Here is a 17693-nt window from a genome sequence, read left to right on the forward strand (position 1 = left end):
AGTGCTATATATTCGTTTTTGACCCACACCTGTATCGATTGCGCAATATTCGCATATTACGCGATCATTACCTTGCCAATTTTTCAAGTAAAAATGTAGAATATAAGAATACTCGAATTCACATATATCCGACGAATATTGTACAAAATATTCGCAAAATATTGTGAATTCGAATATGACCCCTGCTGCTCATCACTACCCATCAACACCAAGGGCACCCCTATGGTTACGAGGCAGTAGACCTCAAACGAGGGTGTGCCCTGAGGGGAAAAAAGGGTGAGCACCAGAGTGAGGACCGTCACAGTGAGTACTTCTAGTGCTATCATTGCCACTACCACCAGCCTTGTCCTCTTACTCTCCCCACTGGGCATGCTCAGCTATTTTCCAAAGTCCCATTGAAATGAATGGGAAGCGCACAGTGCAAGCGAGGCCACAGCTCCATTCACTTCTATGGGACTAACGGAAATAGCTGAGCCAGACCTCAACTGTTTTTGGTGTTCCCATAGGAATAAATAGAGGGCAGCGGTGCATGTGGGGTGTGCCCTCCAACACTTTGTGGGCTCTGTTCTAAGTTCTATAGGGACCTGTACCTATCAGACATTGGGGGCATATCCTATCAATATGCCCCCAATGTCTAATATGGAAATACCCTTTTAAGTCTAACACTTCTGTGGCACCTGTTTACTGGAGTAAGATTGCAACAATTTTTGTATTAAGCCCAAAAATAGCAAAACTCTATTTTCAAACTTTTTGAGGCTAGAATTCCAGCATTCAAGGTTTGATAAATTCTTCCAAACTCTTCTATTCATTTACCAGCTTAAAACAAAATAGCAATACACATTTTTAATATAATATATCCAAACACATTTGACCTCTTTGTGAAATACATTTTGTGCTTGGTAACATAGTATTGCTCCTTAGTGTGAATTACATAGTATTCTTTAATCATCCAATTTATATAATTACCCAGGGATTATAGTATTTTCAATTATGGGATTTCCTTTTCAAGTATTTAATTTGCGATCATCTATATGTACTCCTTCATACTGGAACACTGGGATATAAAGTACAACCATAAAGTACCCTCCGACGTTTAATAGAATTCGGCTTCTTTTTATATATGAATCATATAGTTATAATTTATAATACTGTAGATCCTGCACTAAACTGTCCCTAAGAGCAGATCCACAAATGGCATGACCTGTATGTGTTAGTATAACGCAGTTCTGTCTGTATATGTGGAATTATGTACCTGAAACCTGAATCTACTTATTTAGATCAAGCTTATCAAACCGTACATTTCTAAGTGTGACTAGTGTACCCTATATAGAAAATGGAAACACTTTATCAGAAGCATTCACTAAACAGCAAACAATGGCTGGTGACTCTGTGAAGAGGAAACTTGGCATGATTGTCCCTGTCAGCAGCTTGGGATCTTGAACAGTATTACTTCAAAGGGCAACACAATAGATTGAAAGTGTTGACTTTGATATGCAATAGAAATAACTGTAGCAGGAGATGATACCAGAACATGGGCCATTAAACAAAGAGAGCTAGGCAGGACCATAGAAGTGCATCAACCCAGCATCAGGACTGGTATTATCTGCTGTTCCTTTGTGCAAGAAGGGACAGGTTGGACTCTGCCAAGCCCTACAAAATTATCTCTATTGGGCTACTGATCTTTATAACAGACTCCATGAGAGTGGTATGAGGGCCTGATGTCCTGTAGTAGGACCTCTCACAGCCTAACACTGTGCAACCCGATTGACATTCACCAAAAAACACCAGAGTTCTCTGTTCTGCCTTTGGCGCCCCCTGTTCTCTTCACAGATGAGAGCAGGTTAACACTGAGCATATGTGACAGACATAAAAGTCTGGAGGCACCATGGTGTACAATATGCTGCCTGTAGGCGAAAAGAAGTGCAGACCCCCAGCTTCCATACAGTGACAGCCTTTATTCTATTCTTTATAGTACAGTAAAAACCGACAGAGTATTCACATCTATGCGTTTCGGATTGATTATTCCTGATCCTTCCTCATGACACCATGCTGCCTGTAACATCGTTAAGCATGGCTGGTTTGGCATTGGTCAGTCATGGTCTAAGGAGGCATATCCTTGGAAGGTCACACAAACCTCCACAAATTAACCAAAAGTACCCTGACTGCTCTTAGGTCCTGGAATAAAATACTCAGAGCAATTGTCAGAACATACACTGGTAGAGTGGGACCTGGGTTCCTCCTGGTGCAGGACAATTCCCAGCCTATTTTATAGCAGAATAAAAAGAAGCATTTTGGGCTGTCTTACATTCAAGTTACCTAAATGCGGAAACTATCCATTAATATATCAGGAAAATGACGTCACAAGTACCTGAGGTTTCATCCACTCTTTCATCTACCACATGGTCCTTCTGATGAACCCATTCACTGTTGCACTTGAAGTAGATTTGCGTGGCTGGGCTCGCCTTGCAGTACAAGTTTACTGGTTTATTTTTCACAATGTAAGCTTCTTCCGGTTCAATGAGAAAATGAGGCAATGGTTCCGGTGGATCGGATGGGAACGTCTCTGGTAGTTCATGAAAGAAGTCATCATCTGTAGGAAAATAAATATATTGTATCATTACTTTATGTATGAATACATGAAGCTTTTCTCCTTTAGATCTCACATTTTTATGTGAAAATAATATAAAAAAAGCAAAATCCCATTACATTGGTAGCCCTCGGCTTTCAGACACTGGGAAAGACTGTTGCTTTGAATTGTAGAATCTAAATACAGTATTTTGCTAAAGTTTTAGGCAGGTGTTGAAAAAATGCTGCAAAGTAAGAATGCTTTCAAAAATAAAAGTGTTAATAGTTTAAATTTAAATGTATTCTGCAGCAGGACAACAACCTCAAACATACAGTCAATGTCATTAAGAACTATCTTCAGTGTAAAGAAGAACAAGGAGTCCTTGTAGTGATGATAAGGCTCCAACAGAGCCCTGATCTCAACATCATTGAGTCTCTCTGGGATTACATGAAGAGACAGAAGGATTTGAGCAAGCCTACATCCACAGAAGATCTATGGTTAGCTATCCACGATTTCTTGAACAGCCTCCCTACCAAGTTCCTTCAAAAACTGTGTGCAAGTCTACCTAGAAGAATTGATGCGATTATGAAGGCAAAGGGTGGTCAGACAAAATATTGATTTAGATTTCTCTTTTGTTATATACATATATACTTTGGACAAAACTTAGCTATCCATGATTGTGTATGCCTTATAAGTGACAAATGTGTAGGTTTAGCTTCTAGAATGTATAGTTAAGGTGCATTTACACCCGCTGTCCGGGCAGGAAATCATTGGATTGGAACCTTCTAGATAAATGCCTGTTCGTCAATGGAAAAGAGGGCTGCATTTACACACTGCAACCACCTCCACTGTATGGGGACCAGCGATGGCTACTGCAATCGCTTGCCTTAATACAGATTCATTGTTTCGGGGATGCAGATCCTTGTTTACACAGCTGATCTGCTGCCCAGAAATGATTTAGGAGTCCACATAAACAATGAATACACCCGATCAGTGGCACCTTTACATGGGCCGATTATTGGAAACGAGCATTCATACTAACATTTGGTCACGATAATTGACCGAACAATTGCCCCTGTGTAAACTGGGCATTAGACAACACATATCAGCCTAATGTGCTAAATGACTTTTCACTTTTGAATGAGCTCTTAGAGCCTGTTCACATTTACTTCAGACCTATGCTCTGTGTATGCAGCTAGTCTGTTAGCCATAGGCTGAAATTGGACCGGAATATACAAAAATTGTCATTCAGGCATTCACCGGACTGCTATGTGACAGCATGATTTTGTTTTTGTGGTGTAAAATCACTTAGAAGGCTATCATATTCCATAAAAATATATACCAAAAATATATCGCACGGTATACTTTTTTTTTTTTTCAGTGGAAGCCTATATTCCACTATATGCCACTATATGCCCATACACTAGCATACACCACAGCTTTCTGTCGGATGCATACATTGGATTGGAAACTCCTCCTGATTTAAATTCTGATGGAATACAGATGTGAACAGAGCCTTATTTTAATATTGTCGCCTATGTCGGGGCATTGACTCTTTGCATTACGTACCCGTTGGATTCCTGTCATGTTCAAATGTTTTCCTTTAAAACTGTTAGAAAAAATGATTCAATCAAGCAGTCTTGAAAGGTAAAAGGCTTAGTAAATCATTAGAAGTAATGGGATACTTCTCTGGGGAGAGTGAGAATATATTACTAATAATTACATTTATGGATTTTCTTTTCTGACCTGGCTGCATCCACCACTTAGTAGGTAACACATTCCCAGATGCAAAACTGGCAATAGATATGTCATAATATATTCTATATTCATTTTGCACTGCCTTTCATCTAATTATCGTATTTCTCTCATTTGTGAAAGATATTAATAGTTAGAATTTAATTAGACTGACGACTGGCCAGTATTAATATTATCTATCCAACTGTATCCATACACTTGGGCACCATAAGTAGTCTAGCCTAACCAGTACAAAATAAAAATAAGGCCCACCACTGCGAGGCACGAGCTACTGCAGTTTATTATCCCTTTGTCCATAGACAATGTTGGTTCCTAACATACAAAGCTCAGTTTAATCATTTTACCAGATCTTCCAGTGTTATTTATGTGGCTGAAAACTATGAAATCACAACACAATTTAAGGGGAACAGTCAAAGAGCTTGGAGGAAGAACTTAGAGCTCAATGTGCATTTAGTACAAGCATGATATACTGCCATGGAGAGCCAGAAAAACTGAGAAAAGCTATTGTATATAGGCTTGGACTGGCCCACAGAGGTACAGGTGAATCCCCCTGAGCAAGGTGGGCCCCTAGTCTCCCACCTCCTGCACAAGTGGCACATAACACAGTAGACTTACACACTACATACATATATTCAATGTACAGCACCTCAACCAGCCTATGTTCATATGAAAAATGTGACAGATTATTAAAGAAACTCCCCAGTTTATTATTATAGACATGATCAGATAGCTTCTAGGTATAGAGGAAAGCTAGTCAGTATCCTCTTTTACCCAGGATCTACCTTCTCAAAGTTGCTGCAGGGACCCCCATATTCAATAATCTGGTAGCATCTTGCTGCTGTGTGAGCAGGTAGTTTTTTGAATGTATCCGTACGGTGGGCCCCCAGAATACATTTTACTGGTGGGCCCTACACACCCCAGTCTAAAACTGGCTTTATATTTGGCTGCCAGTCCACTATAGAGTGCAAGGCCACCCAAAAAATAAACATTTCCTTATGACTTGGCACCTTCCATCTCTTTGTATAAGTTACCTCTACTTCCATGGGCTGGGACTAGGGTTTGGTGGACAAGGTGGTATACAAGTGAGTCTTACCGAAATACTTAATTATCTTCCCCACTAAGTGCTAACAATTCCAACTGTACTCATTTCCACAGCTCATGGGCTGTCTCTGTAACCTTTTTTACTATTCACTGCAACTTTACCACTACTTCCACTAAAGCATACAATTTGCCCCACTACATATTTATTATGTGCCCTCATGTGGGTGGTGGCCCTGGCCATTTACTGTACCTGTATGTGGTTCTGAATTTCTGATGGCATGCATATATCACAGTGATTCGGAACTTGTTACCATATCCCATAAAAGCAATTTCCACACTTGAGGAACCCTTATTGCCAATCCAGAAACTTGGTGTTGGGGCAGGTAAAGCATTCTACATTTTTTGTCCAGTACTATAATTTGGTTTAGATTAGTGATGATCGAGCATGCTCGAGTCTCCTCCCCGCACGTTTGTTGGCTGCTACGCAGCCAATAATCATGCAGGTAAGTACTTCCACTCAATGTAATGCAGTAGCCATGTTGGTTACTGGCATTACAGTAATTAGCTGGCTGGAACGCGTCATCGGGTACTATAAAGCACCCGATGACACATGGTTCGGCCAGTCTTAGTCAGGAAGAGCTGTGCTGTAGAAGGGACAGATAGTGTAGGGAATTTAGTTTACAGTTATATTACTTGCGCTACATCTCCTGTATAACGTTTACGCATCCTAAATATCAGTGACATTCAGTAAATTTTTTTAGCTACTGGTGGCAGCGACATTACCTGCGCTACATCTCCTGTATAACGTTTGCACATCATAAATATCAGTGATATTCCCTGTAATTTTTTATTAGCAGCTGGTGGCAGCGACATTACCTGCACTACATCTCCTGTATAACGTTTGCACATCATAAATATCAGTGACATTCAGTCTAATTTTTTCGCTGCTGGTGGCAGCGACATTACTTGTGCTACATCGCCTGTATAACGTTTGCACATTCTAAATATCAGTAACAGTTTAATTTATTTGCGCATACACTTACAAAATCTGTGCTACTGTACATGTGACATTCTTGCAAGCATATATACCATTTAATATGCGGAAGGCAAGCAGTAAGGGACGGGAAAGTGTGGCTGTACTGCAGATGGTGCATGCAGAGGCCGTAGCCCTGGGCGCGGTGAAACTGTATCTGCTGCCAGAGCACAAGAAACACACTCATCCATGATACCTAGCTTTATGTCCCAGTTTGCAGGGCAGTGGGCGCAGGACACCACTCTGGACGTCACACGAGTGCGACCAGGTGGTCGGTTGGATTGCAGCAGATAATGCTTCCAGTCGGTTAAACACCACCCTGTCTTCCACAAAGTCCTGTCTCAGTAGCCAAGAGTCTGGTCAACAGAATCCTCATCCTGATACTCCTTCCTCCCACCATAAAGAGTCTTGGCAAACAAGTGTTCCCACACTCAGCAATTCCGAGGAGCTCTTTTCATCGCCATTCTTTGATTTGGGCCTATCGTCAAGCCAGCTTAAAGAGGGACATGAGGAGATCGTATGCACTGATGCCCAAACTCTTGAGCATCCATAGTCACAAGAAGATGACGGTGGGGAAAGGCAATTAGTGTTTCACAAGGTGGATGATAATGATGAAACACAGTTGCCAATAAGTGAGGTTATTGTTAGGTCAACAAGTCAGGAGGATGACCAGAGTGAGGAAGTGGAAGAGGAGGTGGTGGACGATGAAATCACTGACCCAACCTGTTAAGGTGGCCAGCCGAGCGAGGACAGCAGTACAGAGGGGGAGGGATCCGCAGAACCACAACAGGCTGGAAGAGGCAGTGGGGTGGAAAATGGGATAAGGCGGGCCACACCAAACAAGCCCGCAACTGTTCCCCGGAGAACCCCCTTGCGGCAATCTCCCTTGCCAAGTGCTAGTTGTTCCGCAGTCTGGCGCTTTTTTGAGGAAAGTGCGGACGATAAAAGAATTGTCATTTGCAACCTGTGCCATACCAAAATGAGCAGGGGAGTGAACACTAGCAACCTCGGCCACCACCAGCATGATCCGCCACATGGCATCAAAGCACCCTAATAGGTGGGCCGAATGCCTGGGTCCACAATCAGTGTCTGCGGGTCACACCACTGCCTCCTCTTCCCCTGTGTTACGTGCTGGCCAGTCCCCTGTCCAAGACGCAGGCCCGGATGCCTCCCGCTCTGCACCTGGACCTTCGCAAGCACCATCAGCTAACACATCCACTTCTGTGTCCCAGCGCAGCATAAAGATGTCCATACCCCAAGCCTTTGAACAAAAGCGCAAATACCCAGCCACCCACCCACAAGCACTAAATGCGCACCTTTCCAAATTGCTGGCCCTGGAAATGTTGCCATTTAGGCTTGTGGACACTGAGGTTTTCGGCAGCCTGATGGTGGCGGCAGTACCTTGATACTCAGTCCCCAGCCGCCACTATTTTTTCCGGTGTGCCGTCCCCGCCTTACACCAGCATGTGTCCCGTAACATCACCCGTGCCCCGACCAACGCAGTTATTGGGAAGGTCCACTTAACGACTGACACATGGACAAGTGCTTGTGGCCAGGGACGCTACATTTCCCTGATGGCACACTGGGTGAATGTTGTTGAGGCAGGGAGCGAGTCGTACCCTGGGATGACACAGGTGCTACCGACGCCAAGGATTGCAGGCCCTACTTCAAGCAGGATTTCCGCCACTACCTACATTAGTGGCTGCAACCCCCCCTTCTCCTCCTCCACTTCCACCTCTAAATTATCATCTTGCAGCACCAGTCAGCCATCAGTCAGTAGCTGGAAGCAGTGTAGCACTGCAGTGGGCAAGCGGCAACAGACTGTGCTTGAACTGATATGTTTAGGTGACAAACAACACACCGCCGAAGAGCTGTGGCAGGGTATAAGGGACCAGACTGAGCTGTTGCTCTCGCCACTCAACCTACCACCAGGCATGGTTGTGTCTGATAATGGCCGTAACTTGGTGGCGACTTTGGAGCTCGGCAAGCTCACACGCATATCATGTCTAGCCCACATGTTCAACTTATTGGTTCAATAGTTTCTCTAAACCTACTCTAATTTTCCCTATCTACTGGTGAAGGTGCGCCGCGTGTGTGCTCATTTCCGAAAGTCATCTACAGCTGGCAATGTGACAAGTGGGCATGGATGTATGACCTCTGTGAGGTTTTATGCAACTTTGAGGAATCAACACAGATGGTGAGCGGCGATAACACTATTATCAGCGTAACCATCCTACTTCTGTGTCTACTGAAATGCTCTCTGCTCAGGACGCTTTGCATCTGGAAGTGGTGGAAATGGGGGAAGACAGTACACAGGGTGATAGCCAGACCACCCTCCGTTCGTCTTCTCAGCGTGAATTGGTTTATGATGAGGAGGAGCAGGAGACGGTTGCCTCCGCTACAGAGGGTAGTACCCACAGCAGGTTTATTCCATCTGTTCAGTGTGGATGGGCCGAAGAGGAGGAAGAGGATGAGGAGATTGAGAGTCATCCTCCTGATGAGGACAGCGAAGTCTTTCCTGCAACCCTCGCGTTATACGCATTTTGGCCAACACCGATTACTGGTTGTTCACCCTTCTCAACCTCCGCTACAAAGAGAATTTCTCATTCCTGTGGTGGAGAGGACTAGAAAAATTGTGCAATACCAGAAGGTCCTTGTGGAAAAATTGCTTCAAAAATTCCTAGCTGAAAACTCTGGCAGCAGAGTACGTAGTTCCTTGGGACACCGAGGAGGAGAGACGAGGGGAACACACAGAAGTTCCAACAGAGGCAAGGCAACACTCTCCAAGGCCTTGGACAGTTTCATGACACCCCGTCTGCACCCTCACCCTAAAGCGTGGCCTAGTGTCACAAGGAAAGAAAAGTTTTGAAAGTTGGTGAAGGAGTACGTAGCAGACCGTGTAAGCGTCCTTAATGATCCCTCTGTGCCTTACAACTATTGGGTGTCCAAGCTGGACATGTGGCACGAACTGGCGCTCTACACCTTGGAGGTGCTGGCCTGCCCTGCCGCCAGCGTTTTATCTGAGCGGTTATTTAGTGCTGCTGGGGGCATAATAACTGATAAGCGCATCCGACTGTCAACTGAAAATACCGACAGGTTGACTCTTATCAAAATGAATAAGGCCTGGATTGCCCCTGAATTCTTTACTCCACCAAAGGAAAGCGGCTGAACATAAATACACTTTAAATGTAGCTTTTATGGTGTATTGAATACACTGTATTCCCATGCACCCCTTCCACCACAAAAAGGTATATGGTTCAATATTCCTTTTCTCGTCCTCCTCCTCCATCATATCAACATGCTTATTAGGCGGTCCTCGCTCCTAATGTTTTAGAGGGTCAGCTCAGCAGCAGGCCCTCAACTTTAATGTTTTCGATTGTCAGCTCAGCAGCAGGCCCACAACCATATTTTTTTTGATGGTCAGCTCAGCAGCAGGCACTCACCCCTAATGTTTTAGAGTCAGCTCAGCAGCAGGCACTTGCCCATAATGTTTTAGATTGTCAGATCAGCAGCAGGCACTAGCCACTAATGTTTTAGAGAGTCAGTTTAGCAGCAGACCTTAACCCCTAATGTTTTAGATGATCAGCTCAGCAGCAGACCCTCACCCCTAATGTTTTAGATGGTCAGCTCAGCAGCAGGCCCTCACCCATAATGTTTTAGATGGTCAACTCGGCAGCAGGCCCTCGCCCCTAATGTTTTAAACGGTCAACTCTGCAGCAGACCCTCACTCCTATTTTTTTGGATGGTCAGATCAGCAACAGGCCCTTGCCACTAATGTTTTAGATGGTCAGATCAGCAGCGGGCCCTCGCCCCTAATGTTTTAGATGGTCAGAACAGCAGCAGGCACTCGCCCCTAATGTTTTAGAGTGCCACCAGCAGGCCCTTGCTCCTAATGTTTTTAAGGGGCACCAGCCGGCCATCAATCATAATTTTTCACGGGTGTGTATGATGCCCTCCTTTATGTGTAATAAAGGGTGTATTGGAGTGCCGGTTCCTTGTAATTTTTGGCAGCCATTTCACTTAGTGCATAGGCTTTATGAGTGTAGGAGTCCCACTACCTGAATAATTGTACCACAATGTGTATGAGGCCCTCCTTTATGTGATATACAGGTTGCATCGGAGTGCCTCTTCCTTGTAATTTTTGGCAGCACTTGCACTTTATATACAAGTAAATATATAGGAAAGAATGTTTCCTAACAATTTTTCCGCTAAAATTGATTTTATCTTCGGTTTTGTGTGTATTATTGTCAGTCTGTAAAATTGGCATACTATTTAGACAACATCATTCCCAGCAGCAACCTGGGAGTCCAAGATGCATCCAGACATCCTCCCCATGCTGTTCCCGAACTATTTCAGTACTGCTTCCATCAATTTCTGACCTTTTTATGTGAACCAGACAACCTCCCCTCTTCAGAGCAGGGGGTGCCTGGTTTAATGCTCGGGTTCTCCCATTGACTTCCATTGTGCTCGGGTGCTCGGTAGAGCACCTGAGCATCCCAAAGCGTTCTACTCGAGCACCCGAGCACTTTGGTGCTCGATCAACACTAGTTTAGATATATCTTTGCAAGGCTTCTTTGAACAAGCTAAAATCAGTTTGCCTTTCCTTTTGTAAAAATGACAGGTTTTGTCATTGCTGTGTTTTGGTAAACCCCTGACCATGGCTCAAAAAACCTTAGTGTTCCTGAGAAAACTGGTTGGGAAACACTTCAAAAGCAGACGTCTCTGATTTGTCCTTTCTTTGGCCATCTACTGTATGTAATTGGTTGACTGTAGTGTTAAAGCAAATGGTATCACTTCAAAAGCAGAAATTCTTTTATAATGAAGCTAATCCATAAATCTGTAACAAGAAGACAAGATTCAGATCTGCTTCAGCTATTTCAGCGTTGAAGAAAAATCAATGGTCGTACACCAAATACTAACCTACTGTAACTGGACTGTATGCAACCGTAATATAATAAATCCAGCCATGGACAATACATACAGTACAGACCAAAAGTTTGGACACACCTTCTCATTCAAAGAGTTTTCTTTATTTTCATGACTATGAAGGCATCAAAACTATGAATTAACACATGTGGAATTATATACATAACAAACTTGTGTGAAACAACTGAAAATATATCATATTCTAGGTTCTTCAAAGTAGCCACCTTTTGCTTTGATTACTGCTTTGCACACTCTTGGCATTCTCTTGATGAGCTTCAAGAGGTAGTCCCCTGAAATGGTCTTCCAACAGTCTTGAAGGAGTTCCCAGAGATGCTTAGCACTTGTTGCCCCTTTTGCCTTCACTCTGCGGTCCAGCTCACCCCAAACCATCTCGATTGGGTTCAGGTCCGGTGACTGTGGAGGCCAGGTCATCTGGCGCAGCACTCCATCACTCTCCTTCATGGTCAAATAGCCCTTACTTTCAAAGTTTGCCCAATTTTACGGCTGAATGACTGACCTTCATTTCTTAAAGTAATGATGGCCACTCGTTTTTCTTTACTTAGCTGCTTTTTTCTTGCCATAATACAAATTCTAACAGTCTATTCAGTAGGACTATCAGCTGTGTATCCACCTGACTTCTCCTCAACACAACTGATGGTCCCAACCCCATTTATAAGGCAAGAAATCCCACTTATTAAACCTGACAGGGCACACCTGTGAAGTAAAAACCATTTCAGGGGACTACCTCTTGAAGCTCATCAAGAGAATGCCAAGAGTGTGCAAAGCAGTAATCAAAGCAAAAGGTGACTACTTTGAAGAACCTAGAATATGACATATTTTCAGTGGTTTCACACTTGTTTGTTATGTATATAATTCCACATGTGTTAATTCATAGTTTTGATGCCTTCAGTGTGAATCTACAATTTGCATAGTCATGAAAATAAAGAAAACTCTTTGAATGAGAAGGTGTGTCCAAACTTTTGGTCTGTACTGTATACCGTTATAATCATTCCAATCCATCGTGGGACATGTATAAAACATATTTATATCCCTGCCTTACATAAAAGTTTTTCTCAGGCTTTCCTTTATAATAATTCACTGTTACCTTTCCTATCATTCCAAATATACCCCAAAATAAATATACCCTATCTTCTCTTTTAAATGACAAGAGTGACTGTCAGTTTTGAAGTGTAAAATACAGTGTCCATTAAACATGCATCAAGTATAAAGGAAATTTACTCAAAATGGATTTCAGCCTGCGATGGTTCAGCTTCAGCTTGAAGCAAACCTAATTTTATATGCTTTGCCTGCTTGCTTATCACTCTGGAAGATTAAGATGCATTGCGCATTGTGCAGTTTGGTTTACTGGGAGGTACATGTATAGTTTGGATCATATTCAGGAGTGCAGGCACTCTGAGCATTACCTTGTGAAATTAATATTAGCAGGTTGGCGGTGCTGTTAGAGCAACCAATCACCTTTGATCGCTGAGCTTATTGACTTCCAAGTCAATGTTGTATGAGGTCTGAGTGTAGAATCACTATGTGGAAAGCATTATAGAGAATTTTCCTTTTAACAATTATCAATATCCAAAATGGTTGAGAAATAAGTCAAATACGAACATGACGATGTAAAGATGTCATGATCCTTTTGAGGCTTGTCAAAACATTCACAGCTCATTTACTTGGAGATCTAACCATTGAGAGGGCAACAAAGAAATATAAATCGATAAAATGAAGGCGCATTATATATGGAGTGATGGCAAACAATTTCACGTGTCCTACAATTGCAGTTTTTAGATATAATACCCATTAGATCACATAAATTTGTCCTATGTGGCAGGGACTTGTACCTTTGAAGGAGCCTTGCAATGTATCTCGCCAGGCTTGGACTGGCCCACAGGGGAACAGCTGAATCCCCTGGTGGGCTCATGAGTAAGGTGGGCCCCTAGTCCCCCAATCCCCTGCACAAGTGGCACACTAGACTAACAAAAATATTGGCAGGCTAAGATGCTATATATTATTAGAACCAACACATACCTCAGATATAACAACAACAAGTTGTAGAGGGGCCTAGACATATATAGTACAACTCCTACGCCCCTAATAACCCCTTGTAGTGGAGACCACACTGGAGCAACTCAGGTTGTCAGTCCAAAAGCATAATGGTAATAATATACACAGATAATGCATGTGCATGTAGCCCAAGTAAAACACAGTAAGAACATGATGAAACAATTGAAAATATAAGAGCGAAGATGTGCTGCATACATACGATGTGTAAGGGCCAAATAACCCCAGAACAAGGTCCGGTCACCAATGTCACAATATAGCGTGATGGTGGGTATGCACCCCAAAGTATGTATGCCAGAGCTACATAACACTAAAACATGTAGCTGGAAATAACAGAGATCAATGCTTTTGGGCTGACAACCTGAGTTTCTCCAGTGTGGTCTCCACTACCAGGGGTTTGGGGTGAGGGGGTCTTATGGCCACCTTCTCCCTTATGTTTTCACCTTGTCTAATACTTCTAATATTAATAAAGATTTTCGCTTTACAATATATGCGAGTACCTTTTCATTATTATTAGGGGCTATTTGCTCAGTTGGTGTAGGAGTTGTAAGATGCTATATAGTACATTGCTTATGTCCATATGATAGACTGTATAATGTGGGCAAATACAGTATGCATGTAGCTTTACAATGGGCCTTCAGAGTGAATTTTACTGGTTGGCCCTCAGCACTCCAGTATCTCACTATATTTACACTCATTGTCAAAATGATGATGCCCACCCACACACAGCAAGGTTTTCCCAGGAATGTCTCTGCCAGATTATAACTCTTCCTTGGCCTGCCCGGTCGCCAGATTTATTGCCAATCTTGCACTTATGGGACCAGCTGGGATTCCAGCTTCAGCAACAGGGTACTATATGCAAACTATATGTCTCCATGCCCAACTGTATCTCATCTTGTATCCAGGCAGGAAGTGGCCCAACAGGGCACTAGAGCCTCCTTTCAAAAACTTTCATTGAATTCCAAAATCTCTTCTTAGTGCACTATTTTTTGTTAGTGAGTGTACATACAGTAAGATATAATGTCAATAGGATACCATTTAAAAGAAACAGGAATCGTGTATGCTACTCAATACCTTTTTACCTTTTTTGTAGTATATCAAATCAATGTAGACTTGTCCAACAGTGACCAACATCATCTTAAAGTAATGCTACGGACTTGCTTAGTGAGTAAGTTGGGAGCATCTCTCAGCACACAATCTAAGCTTATTAGCATGATCTGAACAGAGCCTTATTGTTAACAGGAAGGTGTAAATTGCTTTTGATAACCTAGTGGCGTATGTTAAGAGCTTTACATATGTAAGCCCCTTTACACTGCTCAATTGAGCAGACCATTGTTGAGAAAGAGGCATTCCTTCCAGGCAATCACCTGCTTGTCACTGAAGGAGACCTCCACATAATGCCATTGCTTGTCCCCAGCAAATGAAGATTTAGGGAGTCTGCAGGAATGAACTTACTACCCGATGAACGAGCATTTCACTTGTGCATCGGGTAATCAGGAGAACCTTTACACTGGCATTCCGGCAAACGCTTTTTACCGATGATCTGCCCAATGCTTGAGCAGTATATAGGGGCCTTCAAAAATCTGTCAGATTTACTATAAAGGCTACATTCAGACAACCATAAGTGTTTTGCGGTCCACAAATTGTGGATCCCCAAAACACGGATACTGGCCGTGCGTTACTGCATTTCGCGGAACGGACAGGGTCAGCCGTATATAGAAATGCCTATTCTTGTCTATTCTTGATTACAGACAAGAAGAGGACATGCTCTATATTTTTTGAGGGGCCGTGGAACGGAATTACGGATGCGGACAGCACACAGTATGTTCAACTTTGAGAATTTTATTTAAAATATTTTTATATTTCAGACATTTTTGGATGTGGTGAAACAATGATATTTATGTAATTTTTTTTTAACCTTTGATTTACTGTCATTTGTTTGTCCCCTTAGGGGGGATTAACGTGCAATATTCTGATTTACCTTTACTATTCTGATACACTTTTACTGTAATTCTATGTGTAATGAGTTCAAGGTTTTTCTATCATTGTTGTTTTTTTCTCAGTATCACAGACCCCGATTTTGTTCTAATAAGACAACATGTATCATGAGGTCAAATGTCACCACAGAATTTTCTTGCTTTAGCTGGAAGTGTCTCAAGTTCTATATGTCCTCTCGAACTGTGGCAATAAGCGGATTTATTTGACGCATCCATATAGCAGCTCCATTAGCAGCCATAACACATGACGCTGGGTCAGAGAACTGTCAATTCTCCAAGGAGAAGGGTTTCCATTTCACTACAGTCTTTGATACTTTCCCTCTCCATGACACGTTAACCCTGAAGCTGTTCTGACCACCTTACATCTTAATATCTAATTAAAGTAGGACATGGAATGGGAGCAAACTGGAGTCTGTTCAATATAGGGTACCCCCGAGCCAGTAATAAACCTTTCATCATACATTACAAATGCAGCAATTCATTCACGGTGTCAGCGTCCATCCTATTCTATATGAAGACATAAATATCGACTTGGCTTTTGATTAACCCAAGCTACGAAATAAAGTATCTCCCTTTGAAAACCAGAAAAGAACGTTTGTACTGGGAAAGTAACTGAATGTCTGCAGTGTTCTCCCACAGTCTGTCCGGGATATACTGATGTTGTTTTATTCCCCCTGTACAGTAGACAGCTTGTGTATTAAGGCGCGTACACAACTTACGCAGTTCAATGCAGCATCTGACAACTATAGGGTTAATTGGCGACATGGTGTGCCTGGCAAAAGGTATATTATATTAATGAGAAAAAAACTGAAAGCTATTTTATATTTGTGTATGCGAAAAGTTTTATATGGTAAATACAAATGTAGCAGGGCTGAGGCTGTCAATGCATGCAGCCAAGGCATGATGAATGATATCTCACTGTGATATGTGTAAAGGGGATTCTTGTCATTCAGTAGCTAAAGGGGGAATCCACCAGGGCTGGAGTCCACCTCTCCAAGGTTCCCGCTGATCACAATGCAAAAAAAACAACAGTTTAATAATAAATTCAGTCATGTGACGTGCTAACTATTTTAGTAGTACTGCGGAAGATCCTGGGCCATGGTGCAAAATCCGTAACAGGTCCTCCACCCACCATGTGTTTTGTTAAATATTGAATTAAACTGGTGTCTTCTTATGTGGCAGAGGTTTTTTTAGGCTCCCTTTAAGCTCCTGGCCTGGTAGTGACTGCTACCGCTGCACCTTCTATACCTACACCCTTGATTGTGAGTAGTACCCATTTTTAATATTGAATCTCCCATTTCATTTTATGTATTTAATTCTGTGGTTTCAAGTCCCTTTTGATGTAATAATGAAATATACAGTTTTGTTCATGCAGCTCCATAAATACTTTTTATGATCCAAATCTATGGTACTGATCCGACAACCTACAGACTGGATATTAGTAAGAAGAGTGTGACAGATAGAAAGGTGTAGGACTGTTGTATCTGACTACACAGAGTTTGTTTGTTGTCTGTAGCCATGGAGACATATCTAGCACTCTCGCACCCCTCCAATCTATCCTCAGCTCTGCTGCCCGACTAATCCACCTCTCACCTTGTTACTCCTCTACCTCTCCCCTCTGCCAATCTCTTCACTGGCTCCCCATTGCCCAGCGAATTCACTTCAAAATACTAACAAATACACACAAGGTCGTCCACAACCTTTCCCTTTTCTCTGAGCTACATTCCCGATACACCCCCACACGTAATCTCCGATCCTCACAAGACCTCCTTCTCTCCTCTCCTCTTATCACCTCTTCCCACAATCGCCTCCAAGATTTCTCCCGTGCATCCCCCATACTCTGGAACTCGCTACCCCAACATATCAAACTCTCACCTACAGTGGAATCCTTCCAAAGAAACCTGAAAACTCACCTCTTCAGACAAGCCTACAACCAGTGACCCTGCTGCCTCTATATCCCCACGACCAACTTCACCCGCACCTACTGTGTCCTTCTCCCATACCATGTAGATTGTAAGCCCTCACGGGCAGGGCCCTCTCTCCTTCTGTACCAGTCTGTAACTCGTCTTGTTTATGATTAGTGCAATTGTCTGTATTATGTATGTGCACCGCTTATCATATGTACAGCGTTATGGAATGAATGGCACTTTAATAATAAATAATAATAATAATAATCATATGTCTGCATAGAGGCTGTGGACACAAAATGATAGGACATTTAAAATTGTCCATTCTGACATTTAAAATTGTCCATTCATTTTAATTTTAGATGAACCAGAAGGACAAATAAATAGTTTCAAAGCTA

General features: G+C 42.6%; 1 protein-coding gene across 2 annotated transcripts in view; it reads right to left on the bottom strand.

Moving 5' to 3' along the window:
* The window catches only part of UNC5C (unc-5 netrin receptor C), a 386735-nt gene that overhangs the window by 146478 nt on the left and 222564 nt on the right, over positions 1 to 17693 (bottom strand). For both annotated transcript variants that reach the window (XM_040418177.1, XM_040418176.1), the window contains exon 3: positions 2369 to 2590. In XM_040418177.1, coding sequence (XP_040274111.1) covers positions 2369 to 2590 — 222 coding nt within the window. The remainder of the gene's footprint in view (positions 1 to 2368; positions 2591 to 17693) is intronic.

Source organism: Bufo bufo, chromosome 2 (genome assembly GCF_905171765.1).
Source record: "Bufo bufo chromosome 2, aBufBuf1.1, whole genome shotgun sequence".
In the NCBI taxonomy this organism is placed as follows: Eukaryota; Metazoa; Chordata; class Amphibia; order Anura; family Bufonidae; genus Bufo; species Bufo bufo.